General features: G+C 31.6%; 3 protein-coding genes across 9 annotated transcripts in view; 2 read left to right on the plus strand and 1 right to left on the minus strand.

Annotated features, from left to right (window-relative positions):
- Positions 1 to 16,403, minus strand: part of LOC113403742 (synapse-associated protein of 47 kDa) — a 241,398-nt gene that overhangs the window by 188,041 nt on the left and 36,954 nt on the right. For 2 of the 7 annotated variants that reach the window (XM_026644326.2, XM_026644324.2), the window contains 5 exons: positions 13,355 to 13,492; positions 12,166 to 12,305; positions 11,177 to 11,289; positions 10,406 to 10,519; positions 6,164 to 6,516 (listed from right to left, as the gene is read on the minus strand). In XM_026644326.2, coding sequence (XP_026500111.1) covers positions 6,392 to 6,516; positions 10,406 to 10,519; positions 11,177 to 11,289; positions 12,166 to 12,305; positions 13,355 to 13,492 — 630 coding nt within the window. In that variant the 3' untranslated portion in view covers positions 6,164 to 6,391. Of the gene's footprint in view, positions 1 to 5,904; positions 6,517 to 9,641; positions 9,765 to 10,405; positions 10,520 to 11,176; positions 11,290 to 12,165; positions 12,306 to 13,354; positions 13,493 to 16,403 lie in introns of those variants that run through there. The other 5 variants (XR_010309488.1, XM_026644323.2, XM_026644325.2 and 2 more) reach the window with 5 other exon arrangements.
- Positions 1 to 16,403, plus strand: part of LOC113403851 (eukaryotic translation initiation factor 2-alpha kinase) — a 229,702-nt gene that overhangs the window by 80,987 nt on the left and 132,312 nt on the right. The window lies entirely within an intron of this gene.
- Positions 769 to 1,416, plus strand: LOC135193877 (uncharacterized). Its single transcript, XM_064218135.1, has one exon. The coding sequence runs from the start codon at positions 769 to 771 to the stop codon at positions 1,414 to 1,416; it is 648 nt and encodes a 215-aa protein (XP_064074205.1).

Here is a 16,403-nt window from a genome sequence, read left to right on the forward strand (position 1 = left end):
CTAATTTCAACGAAATTCTGCCACATGTGTATTCCACCACGCCGCATTGGATCAGCGTGGTGGAATATGCTCCAAACCTTCTCCTCTCAAAGGGAGAGGAGGCCTTAGCCCAGCAGTGGGAAATTTACAGGCTTCTAATATAATGTAATGCTAATGTATACACGTCGTCATATTTGAGGTGGTGAAAATAAGTTTTAGTATCGAAATTATAACGCCCTGAAAATGCTTCTCCTCAAAGAGAGAGGAGGCCTTTAGCCCAACAGTGGGAAATTTACAGGCTGCTAATGTATGTACGATGGCACAGTTACAAAAAAAAATTGTGGCGTTACAGTTTTCACAATATTACGTATAAGTATCCATAACAACATTGATTATTTAATTGAGCAATGTCCAAATACAAATAAAGAAAATCTTGCAACACCGATAAAGTCAATTTACCAAAGCAAATCAAATAAAAATATTCTGTATTCAAGACGGCTCATAAAAGTACTTTTGAATGGTCATGTTAAAGAGTGAAATTAAATGTAAAACTACCACCGATTCGGACAATAGTTACCGAGAAAAGCAGACAAGAAACTCTTATCCATTTTCATAACATAGTACGTCAGTAAAGTACAAATAGATTTGGATATGCCCTGCATATAAACCAATAAATACTAAGTCTAAGCTTTATTCTCTTAAATAAATCTTACATTGAGTATATAATAAATTATCAATGTTTTTTTGATATGAGCTTTAAATTGTTTCAACATCCGGAAGACCCAGGAGATGAGAACTGGTGTGAAGAATTGCTCACCGTTGCTGATTGGCACAGAGGCAGTGGAACGCGTCCACAAATTTACATACCTCGGGAGCGTCGTGTCAGAGACTGGTGGAAGTGAAGAGGACATCGCTTCATGGATAGCCAAACCCCGAGCTACCTTCGCGCAGCTGAGACCTGTTTGGCAATCGCAGAAACTGACCCGAAGGATTAAACTTAAGATATTCGGGTCCAACGTGAAATCCGTGTTGCTTTACGGGTGCGAAACGTGGAAGGTTACAAAGGACATCTCACGCCAAAACCAAGTTTTCGTCAACCGCCCTCTTCATCGCATTCTCGGTATTTACTGGCCCGAGAACTTCTCAAACTTAGAGCTGTTGGAGAAATGCCATGAGAGCCCGATCGACAGCCAGATCAAGCGTCGCAAGTGGAGATGGATTGGACACACGCTCCGAAGGGAACCCGACCATATTCCCAAACAAGCTTTGGACTGGAATCCCCAAGGGAAAAGAAAGCGTGGCCGTCCCCGTCAAACCTGGCGACGCTCCGTGTTGGCAGAGGCGGCGAGCATCGGAATGACGTGGAGCGAGGTGAAGGCTGAAGCCCAAGACCGATCGCGATGGAGGACATCTGTGGACGCCCTCTGCCCCATCTAGGGGACATAGGACATTCATCACCATGACATGCCGTCATAGTGACATATTTATTAATTTTGACATCAATAAATTTATATTTAATTTTAAGCTGACAAAGGATACAATGTACCTGCCACTTAAATGTAAACGACATATAGCTACATTGTTAGCTTATAATATATTTGATCCAATTGTAGATACTACAATTAAAAAAAAAATATTATTAATATCGTACATCAGAATATACGGAGCTTATCCAGCAAAGAAAATGAAATAGAATTATTTTTGAAGTACTTCAATATTGACATATTTTGTGTAACAGAACATTGGACCTTGTTACATCAACTACCAGCTAGTATTAACAATTATAAATTGTCAAGTGCGTTCTTTAGAAAATCAGCTAAACATGGAGGATCATTAATATACACAAAGCAGAATATAAACTGTAAAGACAGAAAAGACATTGTGGATCTTTCCATAGAGCGCACTATTGAATTGTCATGTGTGGAACTCGAGCATACTATAGCAATGTGCGTGTACCGACCTCCACAATCAAATTTTAACCTGTTTGAATGTGTGCTGGAGGATGCCCTTAAGCAAGTTTGTACTGGTCGAAAGAATGTTGTTATTTATGGAGATTTTAACATTAATATTTTAGTGCAATCTTCCATAAGTACAAGGTTCATAAATTTATTTCGGTCATTCAATTTAAATAATATGTTTTCTGAACCTACAAGAATATCGGCAACTTCCGCAACCTCTATATATAACGTGTTTTGTAATTGTGAGGCCGTTAATAAGGAAATTTTGTCAAACCTAACATCGGATCACTGTGGCCAAATGGTGTCAATATGTATAAAAAAAAACAAAAGAAACGGAAAATCACTTGTAGGCCAATTACTTTCAAAGGCTTAATTACCTTCAATAACGCTATACAATGTAACTATTATTACATAGTACAATGTAAAATATTCCAAGTTATTTAAACAAGTTTGTCAAACAGCTCGTTCGTTGCATATTAAAAGTAGAATCTTAAAATCTAAAAATAAAATGAAAACTACTTGGGATATTATAAGTTCAGAGACAGGCAGAATGAAGTTTGATGCAGGGCAATTAACCCTTAATATAAAAGGGAATATAGTAAGTGAAGATTTAGATGTGGCCAACCAATTCGAAGAATATTTCTCTAATATTCCTTTGAATACTACTAAAGGACTTAATGCGTCACCCAATGACGCCTTAGACTTACTCAAATGTTACGTTCCCCAGAATGAGTTAGAATTTCCTTATTTTTAAACTCGACAGAAAAATAAACAACTATGATGTTGTAAGCAGTGCTCTGTCGCGGGTTTTTGGTTGGTTTAACATAAATAATTTGGTATTAAATGCCAAAAAGACTAAATGTATTTTGTTTTCTCTGCCATATGTCAAATCAAATTCTTCTGCCGTCATTTTGAATAATGAAAGGCTTGAGTTTGTTGAGTCGACGGCCTTTCTAGGAATAACCCTTGACTCCAAACTTCAATGGGGCACCCATTTGTATGCCCTAGCAGGGAAACTAAGTAGTGCCATTTATGCAATAAAAACAATAAGAAAACTCACGGACATAAGTACTGCTAGACTAGTTTATTTTAGTAATTTTCAGTCTTATGTCATATGGAATATTGTTATGGGGTAATGCAGCAGATATTGAAATAGTATTTATTCTGCAGAAAAGAGCTATCCGAACTATTTATAATATTAGCTCTAGGACATCATTACGCGAAAAATTTAAAGAAATAGGTGTATTAACGGCTGCTTCACAATATATTTATATTGTATTTGTGTTGTACATATAATGTTTATACAGAAGAATATACAAAAGTATTCCATAAAAGCTGATATACATACTATTAATACAAGAAATAAGAATAAACTTGTAACCCCTACTTTCCGTTTGCTTACGGTACAGAGAACATTTTTGGGCAATGGTATACGCATATATAATAAGATACCGGGAAATGTAACCAATTTACCATTTACGAAATTTAAAAAGTTTATTAAGACTAAATTAATAAATAAGTCTTATTATTAATTAAAAGAGTACTTTTAGATAAAAACGTCTGGATTTACAGGACACAATTTTTCGTAAAAAAAAACAGCATTGTAAATCTATTTGAAAAGAGCAACTATGCGAGTTTCTTGCCGTTTCTTCTCGCTGGAGCCTGCTTTCCGAAAAGGTGGTAGTTGCTTTCAAAAACGCTTCGTTGTGAAGTTTACTTGAATAAAATTGATTTCATTTGATTTGTTTTCTTGCCGGCTCTTCTCAGTGGAGATTAGATATTCTATTCAGAATATGTGATAACGTTAAATTTATCTTGTAAATAAACAATAAAATAATCGTCTAGACGACGAAGAAATATGATTGCAATTTGAACAGACCATGATCGAACCTTGCGAGTTTTCTATAGAAGGCTACAAAAGGCTACTCTAGGACGGATCGTTCATGCATACTAATTAAGCGATGAAAAAACTGTATTAATGGCAGTTACTTTTTTGGCATATTCCTAACAAAAAAGGTTCAACAAATACTTTATAATAACGTTAATATTTAAACCGTTATTAATGTAAAATATATTACGTGATTTGTATTCTGCGTTATATGGTTACTAAATCGTGTAATATTATTTATGTTTTAATTGATAAACAAATTAATTTATAATAGGAAAGGGATATAAGTTTTTTTTACATATGTATGAATATAAATAATATACTATGTTAATATTAAAAATATATTGTTAATACACAGAAGAGGGGAGAACACTGGTCACACTCGGGCGTTGTTGAGCTTAAGACGGGGCTGTCTTCTATACAAACCTCTACTCCTCCCCGGTCAGCAACCTCTGATTTTATAATATTACTTTTACAAATTATTATCGTCATTGATTTTACTATTATTATATATAATATTGAGCTATCTAGAATTTAGAAATGCTTGATTTCCATACAGGCTATGTAAATGTAATTCTATATAATGATTACGTCATTTATGTTTATTATGGTTAATGACGAAAAAAACGAAGTAAGCTTGTCAAGGAAATAGTATGGAACTTATTTCACTACGTGGCTCAACTTCAGTTTGAGGTTTGGATAGTGTCTCGGAATTTCAAATTCAACCTAACCTAAATTCTTCTTCAAATTCAACCTAAATTCAACCTCACGGTATTTTCCTTTCCCGCTAAGCACGAGATGAATTAACATAAATAAGCACATGAACAGTCAATGGTGATGCCCAGATTTTAACTCGAAATCTTTGGATAAATCCCACATCATCTATCCACGGCGTTATCTAAATCAACATCTCTTTCATTTGAATCAGTCTAGCCTATAAAGCTTGTCGATGTATATAATTTATATTAAAGTAATAAAAAAATCATAAACTTGACAAACATTTTATTTCACATTTACATACACATTTAAGGAATGTTTATAAACAATAGAATCTTACTAACTAGAACAATACATTATGCTCAGAATTATTCTAAGAAAATTGAAAGAAGATACCAAAATAATTAGCTTTTATGCTAACAATAAAATAACTAAAATTTGCATAATCTGTGCTCAACTGTCACAAATAAAAGTCACCATATTTAACGTTTTTAAAAAGTAGAGAAAATTAAGCAAATAAATAATATTATTTTAACTTTTATCAGAGCGATTTTAATTATTTTTTTTATATATATTTGGAGGAGAAAAGCAAGTTGGTGTAGAAAAATATCCTTCATAAAAAAAATATTGGAAAAAAATAAAGAAAGCGAAGTGACGTTGGCATTAGTAAAATTGTGAATAGAGTCCAAACTGCTGTCAGACTTTATACAACAGTAACAATAAGCTAAAAACGATCTTATATATTATATTCATTTTTTTATTTTATTAATATAATATGAAACACGTAGAAGTCAAGCGGAAATATCAAGTATTTATAAGAAGTTTTTATATTCGATTTGATTACAATATACTAGTAATATATAATATAATATAATATAATATAATATAATATAATATAATATAATATAATATAATATAATATAATATAATATAATATAATATAATATAATATAATATAATATAATATAATATAATATAATATAATATAATATAATATAATATAATATAATATAATATAATATAATATAATACTAATATATCTATATTATTATTTTCATAACAATAAGTTTATTTTGCGTAATTTTTATAATCAATTTTATTGTAATAAGTGAGAAGTGTTAATTATATATAATATCAATACGATTTGTTTAAACTGTAAACTAACGTTCTACAAATGAAACATGTCTCAGTTTCACTATTAAAAATGTGTTATATTAATAAACTATTATAAATTTTTAATCTGTAAATGTTTAATTTTGGATTTATATAAATATATATATATATTTTACATTATCATGAATATATGTATGGATGCTGTAACGTCTCAAACGCAACTTCAATCCTCAATTATAAAACATAATATTTACAAACATACAAACAATTGACACATTCATTACATTTTGTTAAACAATATTTCAGTGATGACGTCAAACTTTAGAAACAACTGTACGTGCTTACTTGGAATAATAACTATAGTTTAAATAGCATTGTATATTATAAATTTTAAACACATAAAATTGTAAACTTTGCAAAAGCTATTTGGAAACCGGTTGCCATTGTATGGGCATGTTATGCGGAGGAATGAGGACCATGTTGTAAGGTAGGTCTTGAGCACACACACAGAGGTAGAGGAGGACCAAAAAACGTTGGATGGATTGTGTGAAAGACGATATGTCTAGTAAGAATGTTACTTGTGAGATGAGGTCAGACAGAGAAGTATGGAAGAAGAAGACATGCTGCGCCGACCCCCAAATAAAATTGGGATAAGGGCACGAGGATGATGATGATGATAACATATGCTTTGAGGTCAAGGTGTGTTCTCTGGTATTCTGGTGGACTGTATTTTAAATTATTTGAGATCGACATCATCACCGAGCAGGTCTTCGCATTCCTTTTCCCATTTATCATCGTTGGTCTTTTCAGCGACCACTTCGTATTCGTTCAATTCAGCTTCTAACTCCTTCTCCCATTGTTCTGCAATATTTAAGCGTATTGATTTGTAAATGTGGTTTTAAACGCGTCACTTTTTCACTGCAATATGCGGCTGCAATAGTGTTGCTAGCAACTTTGCAATATAAAGCATTTTATATCATCCACCCAACTAGCGAATTATATTAAGTATTTTTGAAACATTTTTTTGGTTGTTGAGTGTTGCCAGAAAATAGATCAACTGTCAAAATATTGGATTGAAGTATTGCTATATTTTTATTTAATTTATATCATTAATTTAAAGGAATACGGGCTCACTTTCTGACATTCATATAGTTTCTTAATAACTATTATACTTATGTAAATATAAATTAAGTTAAGTCGAACCCATTAATTGTCATTCTTTTAAATAATAAACCCGATGCTTGTCCTATTATTTTATCAGCAAATATTGCAAATATATCTTAAAGAGAATATTTCCTGGAAATATTTCACAATAAATTTTGCTAGTGACCGTGAGAATGTGTAATATACTCACACACACATGAGAACATTGCAACCACATATTTCAGTAATATTTTGTAAGAAACATATTGGTACCTTTAAGTGCAGAGCTATTTTGTCTTCTCTATCGTTCCCAATAATATTAAAATCTTCGAACTAACTTCTAATTCTTAGCAAATTGTATAGTAGTAATTTGACTTTAGATAGAAAAATTACAAAGATATAAGAGTACTGTTTATATATTTTTAGTTTAAATATAATATTCCTTGCTTAATCTCAGATAGAGGGACCTGTTATAGTATAGTGTGATATAAAATAATAAGACCGATATTATTTTAGAATAATATAATTATTTCAATTCATAATAACTAACTATAAATGCCATTAATATCTATAATGTTATAATTTCACTAAACATTTCTTAATTATTGACGATAGAAAGTGTTACGCCTATGTCGTCACTATTATATGCGGAGTTTATCAGCTGACTTGCTAATATACTTATTTAAAAAAAAAAATGGAATAAAGACAGGAAGCATCGAATGAGGATTTACCTAAACATCTACGACAACTTCCACAGATAAAATATCGGGAATTTTCAAAATTCAAAAATTATACATTCTATATCGTTGCAAAAATATTTAAAAACACTCAAGTCTCGTCCGTGATGAACACGCCGAGACTTTCGAGTGCTTATTATTTTTTGAGCATTTTAAAATGATTTTGGTGTCTACTTTATCACTTGCTATTTAAAAAAACTTCAATATTCTCTAAAAAGGTACATCGAAAGATAAAGACATTTTTTATTATTCAATTATTTTTTTTTTAAGACACCGAATTTTTAAATATCGAAACAATTTAACCATCAATTATTGCTACGAACGTGTCAGCTAAAGAGAACGAAGAAGATAAGCCGGCTAGGGTAAATAGGCCTGCCATTATCACCTGTCATCGTTAAATAACATTACCACCTTAATTATATCAACTAAATCTACACAACATTATAAACACTGGGATTATTAGACATATAATGGAGTCCTAAATTGTAAATAATTATAAAAGAAGTTCGAATTGTGTTGTCAGATGTGATTGAGAACGCGGCTGAGACGGCAGTTCGTGTATTAATTGACTGTCACCCATGAATGATATGTGACGGCTATAACGGTATTGAAATATTTCTTTATAAATTTGATCATCGTTGAAGTCTTATTTGAACTATGCGGTACTCTACTTCTCTACTTCCATTGTTTATGAAAGTTGAATTACTTGCTTTCAATCATAGTACAATATTGTTAGAAAATACAAATTCAATCAAATTGCCATATCATTTTATTCAGTACTGGTCTATTAAAAGATAGATAATCATTTATTCATACCTGTTATAATATTGTAATTCATTAATGGCAATTAATTTTAAAGTTTACTCAAAGTAGGCGTATCAATTTCTTTATAATTGCCGTCATACTTCAAATTATATTTAATTACTTGAATTCAAAAAAAGACATCAACAATTCTCGGATATATTTTCCTAATATTAACGGAGATAAAATTCTGACAACACAGTATGAAGGAAATAGTTTCAACATTGCTACGTTAAAAAATAGAAAAAAACAAATTACCATTAGCCTTGAAATAATTCAAACCAACTTTGAGTAATACGAGAATAAATTTAAAAAAAAAAACTATCATAAAGCACGCTTAAGCGGAGGGCATAAAGTTCAAAATCGTAGTAGCAATGTTAAAACCACTTATAACAATTTGTAGCTACAGAACAGTGTTATGTGAAGTTATTTTTATATGATCTTAATTACTTATGCATATACATAACATTCAGTTTACATTGAAGTACTTTCCATAGAGAATAATTTTAACACTATATATTTAGAGTCACTTTGAAAAATAAACGTTCGCTACTGAAATGACATTGTTATATATATATATCTATACTGTCACACAGAGTAATGTTACAACAGAGGCTACCTCTCATTTTAATAACATTATGAAAATAGCTATTAAGGTAAAGCTACAGGAGTAAGATATTAAAAAATAAAACTCGTCATGTATATATATATACATGTAACTTGATATTAGGATAAAAAGTTATATATTGTCATGTAACATCCAATTATAGTTAAACGACACACGATATAACAACGAGAATGTGGATATGATAGTATAGCTCATAAACTTTAAATTTATAAAATAAACAATAGGCCACGAGAGGCATAAATTTTATACATATATATATATAAATTTAAAACAATATATAAATATAAAGAGATCAACAGTTACACTTGAATTGATAACGCCATTACGAGCCGCCATGATACTTTTGATGACGTCACATGCTGCAACTGACAAATGTTAAGACATCATCCTGTGAATGAAACCGGTTATTACTGGTTTCTTCGATACTCATACCCAAATATATTCTAGATTAACATAGATTATCAATTGTGATAAAACGGCGTTAATATATCATCAATTTAATACTGTCATGGCATTACCTTATCAAGATCAAAACAATTCGTTAAAGGGAATTAGATAATGAATGCAAGCATCTATTATCGGACAGCTTCAAATACCATCCAATAAACAAACTCATATTATTAAAGAAATTATATCAATTTCAAATGACGGCAACAGTGATACTGTTAAATATGACATTATTGATGCTGTGTTATAAATGTCAAGCATTCGTTTTAAACGGATAGTATGTAGAAGCGACCGAGGTGTTACAGTATACGAATAGTGATACGATCCTCCTTGGTGTCCGTGCCTGGCTTAAGCTGCATTCCGAAAACGAAAGAAATACATTAACACAATCTATATAAACATTTATTTCAAATTAATCAAAGAAAATATCATTGGGTTTGAAATTTAATTTTATTCTTAATTATTTCATAAACGTCATTTATTTAACGAGTGCATATAAGAAATGCATGCTTCAAAAAAATAACATGTATTCCTCAAAGTTGGTTCAGTGAAATAAAGTAATATTAATTCGTATATAATTTTAAATGATTTTCGACAACACAATGAATACTAATAAACGAAATAAATGATAAGACAAAATAACTCTGGACGTTAAAATACACAAACAATAATGTTAACCGATACCCGTACTGCGAACGCATATTATCACGTTTGCGCTACGGTAAAAAAATGTATGGAGACGCCGCTTCCCAAACCATCCGCTAGGGGCGCTGTTCGTTCTATTTCCATATTTTTCGTTACCATAAACGTGATAGATCGCGTTTAAGACGAGATAGGAACTAAAAAAAGCTTTATTATGAGACTAAATAAAAAAAATAACGAAATAATATTATAGGAAATTAGTTTTGTTAATAAAAAATATCCTGGAATTTTGATATAATTATTATTATTCAGATATATTTGTTTAGTTTGTAGAATCGTCACGGCATCTTACCATCGGTATTTTCTCTATCGACTTTTAGAGATTTTATTCGTTTCTTCGCATCGGCTATTGAATCTTGTGACACTTTCTCTTTAGATATCAGAGTTTCGCTGGCTGATTTATCATCTGGGAGTTTCGGGGAAAACAGAATACGGTAAAAAAAAAAAAAACAAAAATATGAAAGTAAATAATATGATTTTACAAATAAAATAAGAAAAAATATATCTAGCGATTAATATTACACTAGCGTCATAAATACTATGATCCAAAATCTGATGTGACCTACTTCGACTATACTTACAATGAAATAATGTATTAACTTAGTTATGTCTCGTTTCCACCTACAACTTCGCCAACGTGATGGGGTGGGGGGGGGGGTACGTGTTCAGACGTGAATTCGTAACAAACAAACTCACTTTCACAATTATAATATTAGTTAGGATAACACACCTATGGTATTATTATTAATCATTTAAGACTTTCATTTTTCCTGAACAGTCGTGTCTTTCATCAGAATGAATATGAACGTATTTACAATTATAATTTAAATGTTAAATTGAGAGTTCAATGCGATCACATGTAACCTTTACAATCAAGAAATGATCAAGCAATATAAACCGAACTAATATACATATAACTCAACACAATTCCTTGACGCAAATTTAGAATTTACATATGGCAATGTTAGGTGGAAAATGTTTGATAAGTAAGGTATTCGAATTCTTTTGTGAAGAAATTCAACCAAACTTTAATCAACGACCTCCTTGTAATGAATCAACTAACCTTGGGAATCTTCAGCGCTGGACTGGCGTCCGCCAGCAGCGTCGGCCTCGTTGGCTTGGCAGATCAGCGACACGCGGTAGAAATAGTTCCGCCAGAAGTTCTCCTCCGTGATACTGAAGACAACCATATAACCGATTATAATTTCTTCAAACAATTTCAAAACAATCGAATGAATTCAATCATTATAAAACTAGCTTTAATAATAATAAGCATTATTGCAACGGAATAGTGACGAAACAATTATAATACTATAAGATTATCACAAAGTTTTCGAAGCTAAATTGAAATGTAAAGGTTGGCCGACAACAAATGGGTCAAAGACCAACGCCCAAAGATACTAGAACTGCAATAAGTGTTAGCCATCCCTTGCAACATTGATGCGCCACTAACCTAACATGGGAAATAAGATTGTATGTCCCTTATGCCTGTAGATTCACTGACTCAAGCCTAATTAGAAAGATCTAATTAGAAATAGATCAATTGTTAAGTTTTTAATTTTCATAAGTAATGGACGATTGTATGCTAAAGGTACAAAATCTATAACTTTTTATATTATTGCACACCCTGAGACTGAAATGATCGCGTCTTAACCATTTCAAATAAATATTTAATTTTATTATTTTTATATTTTAGAAATAAAAAGAAATCCCGGCGAGTATCTTTTGATTCCTCTTCTCGGTTTCGAGGTGTGCAGCATGATTATTTCAAAACCGGTAGTAGAGCTTCGTGCAAACCCGTTTGGGTAGGTACCACCCATTGAACAAATATTCTTCTGATAAACAGCAATACTTAGTGTTATTGGGTTCCAGTTTGAAGAGCAAGCCATTGAACTACCAGTAGTTCCAATGGTTGTTTGCGCATTGGCGATGTGAGGTATGGCCAATCAGTTGGTCAATTTGGCACTACACTAACATGTATCATAAAAACACACTAATATAATATGAGTGTCCACTTCTATATCGTATACATTCTATGTAACTAAAACTTACACTTTGGGTACCAGGTCGAAGCGCATCGTAGAGAGGTTAGGATCTTCGTTCATGATGGAAACAGCCACTGGGTACATCTTGTTGTAATCGAAGTCAAATTCAACGCCCGCTGGCGGTGCACGGACGAAGTTCCTTCGGTCCTAAAGACAAGAAATTTAGATCACTATCTATTGAATAATACTCTCACACTTAAATACTCGACGCTGTGCAATATACTCTTACTCTATTGAATCATATTATTTGAAGCGTTACCAATGCATCCTGTCCTAGTGCAGAAAGATTGGTCTGATTACATATAAGACTTTATTGTAACCAATTTTTTATTGTCTCTATTGGCAATTGCCGACAATCATACTCATTTTTTCCTTTTTTTTATGCCAACAAACAGTACGAGAACAAATAAATTAGAAAAGACCATAGAGTTATATCATAGACTAATCAAATTTCCATTTTAAGAACGATACATTGATATCTAAAGATGATAAGTGGTTATTTCATTTTATGGAAAAACTTTAAGACTTTGCAATAGACATAAAGACATACATTCAAAGACCCGTTATAATGTAATGATTTGAATTTGAAACTTCTCTCTTGCCAGATGTATAACATCTTAAACCAAGCATCTACAAGAGAAGATATATCGAAAAACCTACGATAGAGATTTCTCAAAAACGTTTCAACTAACAAAACAAAAAGTGAGAATTATCTTACTTTAAATTTTAAACTCATATAATACATAATTAAGTTTATTTATCATTTACTTTTTATATTTATTAAAATCGTTGATATAGACAGCTCTCTATAGCTCTAAAGACGCATAAAAAACAAACATTATTTTTTTTAAATCTATAGTTAACAAGACAACGATACGATACCTAACTAAAGTTCACGATAGGAAAAAAAAATAGAACAATACAACAAGCCTACCGCTAGTTCGGTTGAGTTGACTTCGCTCATTATGAGCCGGGCGCAGTTCACTAATGAACAATTTAAGCGAACCTCATCCAAAACCTCCGTTAAAGTCGACTTTACGAAACAGTGCTGACTCTGCGTATCCTGTGCACCGTTGACATATTCAAAAACAATGAACGCATATTGAGGTGTAATTATTAAATGAACACGTGAGATTTTATGATCAACATTTAGATTGTAGAACATCTGTTCTGAAAATGTTAATCGATAGACTTACGGTTGAAAGAGAAAGGCACTCTTCCTTGAGTGCAGCCTCGTTGGGTGCTCCGACCCATGGTGGAGCGGCGGCGCCACCGCGACCTTCCTGCCCTTTGATGAAAGCATCTTGCTCGCGGTTGAATTCACCGAGGATGCTCTGTCGACAAGATGTTCACATTAAATCAATAATCAAACATATTTTTTTAATCGATTCGGTCGAATCACAATAAAACATTTTTTATTAAATATTTCTTGGTGCTTTTTTTGTTTATCGTATTCAAATTTTTATTAAATAAATTATATTTTTAATTACTCCTGGCCAGAAACAATTAGACTTTAATTATTTTTATAATTATGAATTACGTTACGTTACCGTTGAAAAAACAAAATGTTTATTTCAATAATAAGATGTCTCCCAATTTTTTTTATACTGTATTTTATTGTGTCTAAAAGATATCATATTATAAATAAGGCAATTGAGGACAGAAATAAGAGGATCTTCGGCCATAATTCGAGAACATTCGAGAAAGGAACAAGCAATTGACATTTATCAGACTTCATTTTCCGCAAATGTCTTTTATTTTTATTATTAATAGCTATTCCTTCTTTATATTCGTTTATTTGAAAAACCATATTTTTTACCTTTGTAATATAATATCTATTATCATATTACGTTTATAAAACAAGTGATAATCCCTAATTAGTATTTTTAAATGGATAGACTGATCTTCGAGTTTAGAAACACAACATTGTTATCACTTAAACCGTATCCTTTGACCCGTGTATCCCGGATAAATAAATAAGGATGTCTAATCCAAGAGGGATTAAATTTACTATTGACCTCTGCTGAACTATACTTGCTAATGTTTCTCGTATATCTTTCCTTAAAAATTCGTAATCTTTTACTTTGTTATTTACTGTATCATAGTTTTATAAATCAATATTTTTGTCATGTAATTTTTATAAAATTATATTATTTATTTTAAACTGATTTTAAGGTCTTATTCATAGTTACATCGGATATTGTTTTTTTTTTTAGTTATGCTCCAATTTAAGCAATTAGTAATGTTCATATTTAACCCTGTATTTAAACTTAAAGCTTGTGCTAGGAGTGTGTCGACAATAGTTCAACGGGAAGAATCGAAACTGCAATTTTTAAATTGCTTTGCGACTCGTAAACCATCACGTAAATTTTCGCGTAACCCGTACTATGCTATGATTTAAAATACGAAGGTATATTTCTTTGGAAAATTGTCCTTTAATCACACCTACAGAACAAGAGATAACATAATTAATTTATTTAGTCGAATAGAAATTAGAATAAATATAACTACATTGTAATCTACGCCCATTAGCGTTATAACACGAGCGTACAACTCTAAAACCAAAACAATTTTAACCAAAGACAAAACCAAATTTCATTTATAATAATACTACAAAGAAGTAAAATTCGCTTGTTTAAAATGGGGGTAATCTCCGGAACTAACCTACCAATTAAAATTATTTTTCACTTGTGGAATGCTAAGAGTATAAATTATTTTTATATTGTCATATTCTTTATTAATAAATTGCAACCGTGCGTAGCCGGGGCGGGTCGCTAGTTATCAATAACAAAATGTACAATATCATTGTTTGTCGATGTATATGGTTAGTTAAACGGTTACATTTCCAATAGCTACAGGAATGATACGTCATCAGTCTTTTGTTCGTCTACCGCTACACTCCGGATAAACGGGTGACAGAGACGGATGTGTTTGAAATTTCACCGAGGACCAATGGTATCACGTATCACAGAGGTCATTAACCGTGCACTGAAAATATATCAATAGTAATTGAATAGTTCCATTCAATTACTGTACATTGTTTTATTTCATGCTCTATATCGTTAAGCCAAAACAAATATATTGCAGTATTTTAAGTCACTTGTAAGTCGTCGTAATGTGTTTTCGGTGAAAGTATTGGTAATTTCTATTAATCTGACTGTGTGCAATTCGATCAGAAACAATTATACATTATTCTAAGCATTTTTGTTAACAAATTATAAGTAATTAATATTTTTGTATCATACGTTTTGTCACAACAAAGGTATAATAATTATTCTAGCTAGTGGCGAGGAAGTTACGGCTAGCCGCACTATACGTGTATATACACCCCAATTAATCCTCGGCAGGCGTTGTAATCTATCTTTGAATTGTTTAAAAGAATATCCGCTAGGTCTTATGCGCCACCTACCCGTCGCTATTGTAAGAGTATGTTACTATTTTTTTTTTTTTATATCAACATTTGCACTAGTGCAGAATTAATAGTTTAAATGTCTAAAGTAATTACAAAACAATATAATATTGGCAGTGGTGACCATTTACCATTTGCAACTTATCAGAGCTAAACCACTAATATTTTGATAGAAACAAAGTACACTCCTAACTCTAACAAAATTTTAGACTTCTAACTTCTCAAAAGGTAAAATATGAATATGAATTTGTTTCCACCAATAAACATATTGATTCACGATAAACTTCTTTACATATAATTTCCGAGCATTTCGTGCTGTAAATCGAATAAAAGCCGTGCTGGCTGAATGCTTACATAGCGTGCGCTGTTTAAATCAATAAAATTATAAAATATAAAAAGTATAGTGTTCGTACAGTCCGCGAAGATTTCTATCTACTTGGACCTATCCACGGGAAAACCGAGCTAGTTTAAAATAATTACTTGTTGTATGACGTATCTCATAACATTTTCAATCTATACATCTAATAAAATTGGAGTATCTGTTTGTAATATTAAAATAACCCATTTCTACTAAATGCATGTGTATGTATACACGGTACATATACCACAATAACATTTTTTACAATTTTTGTCTGTCTGTCTGTCTATTTGTTCCGGCTAATCTCTAGAACGGCTGAACCGATTTCGACGGGACTTTCACTGGCACATAGCGGCTGTAATAATAAGAAGTAACTTGGGCTACTTTACCTAAAAATAAAATCACGCTACAATATCCAAATAACTTAAATTCAATAAACGCGCACGAAGTCGCGGGCACAGCTAGTTCTAATATGTAT

The sequence above is a fragment of the Vanessa tameamea genome, chromosome 20 (genome assembly GCF_037043105.1).
Source record: "Vanessa tameamea isolate UH-Manoa-2023 chromosome 20, ilVanTame1 primary haplotype, whole genome shotgun sequence".
In the NCBI taxonomy this organism is placed as follows: Eukaryota; Metazoa; Arthropoda; class Insecta; order Lepidoptera; family Nymphalidae; genus Vanessa; species Vanessa tameamea.

Bases quoted from the DNA above. Each gene is read 5' to 3' on its own strand.
- LOC135193877 (XM_064218135.1), top strand. From the start codon at position 769: ATGAGAACTGGTGTGAAGAATTGCTCACCGTTGCTGATTGGCACAGAG.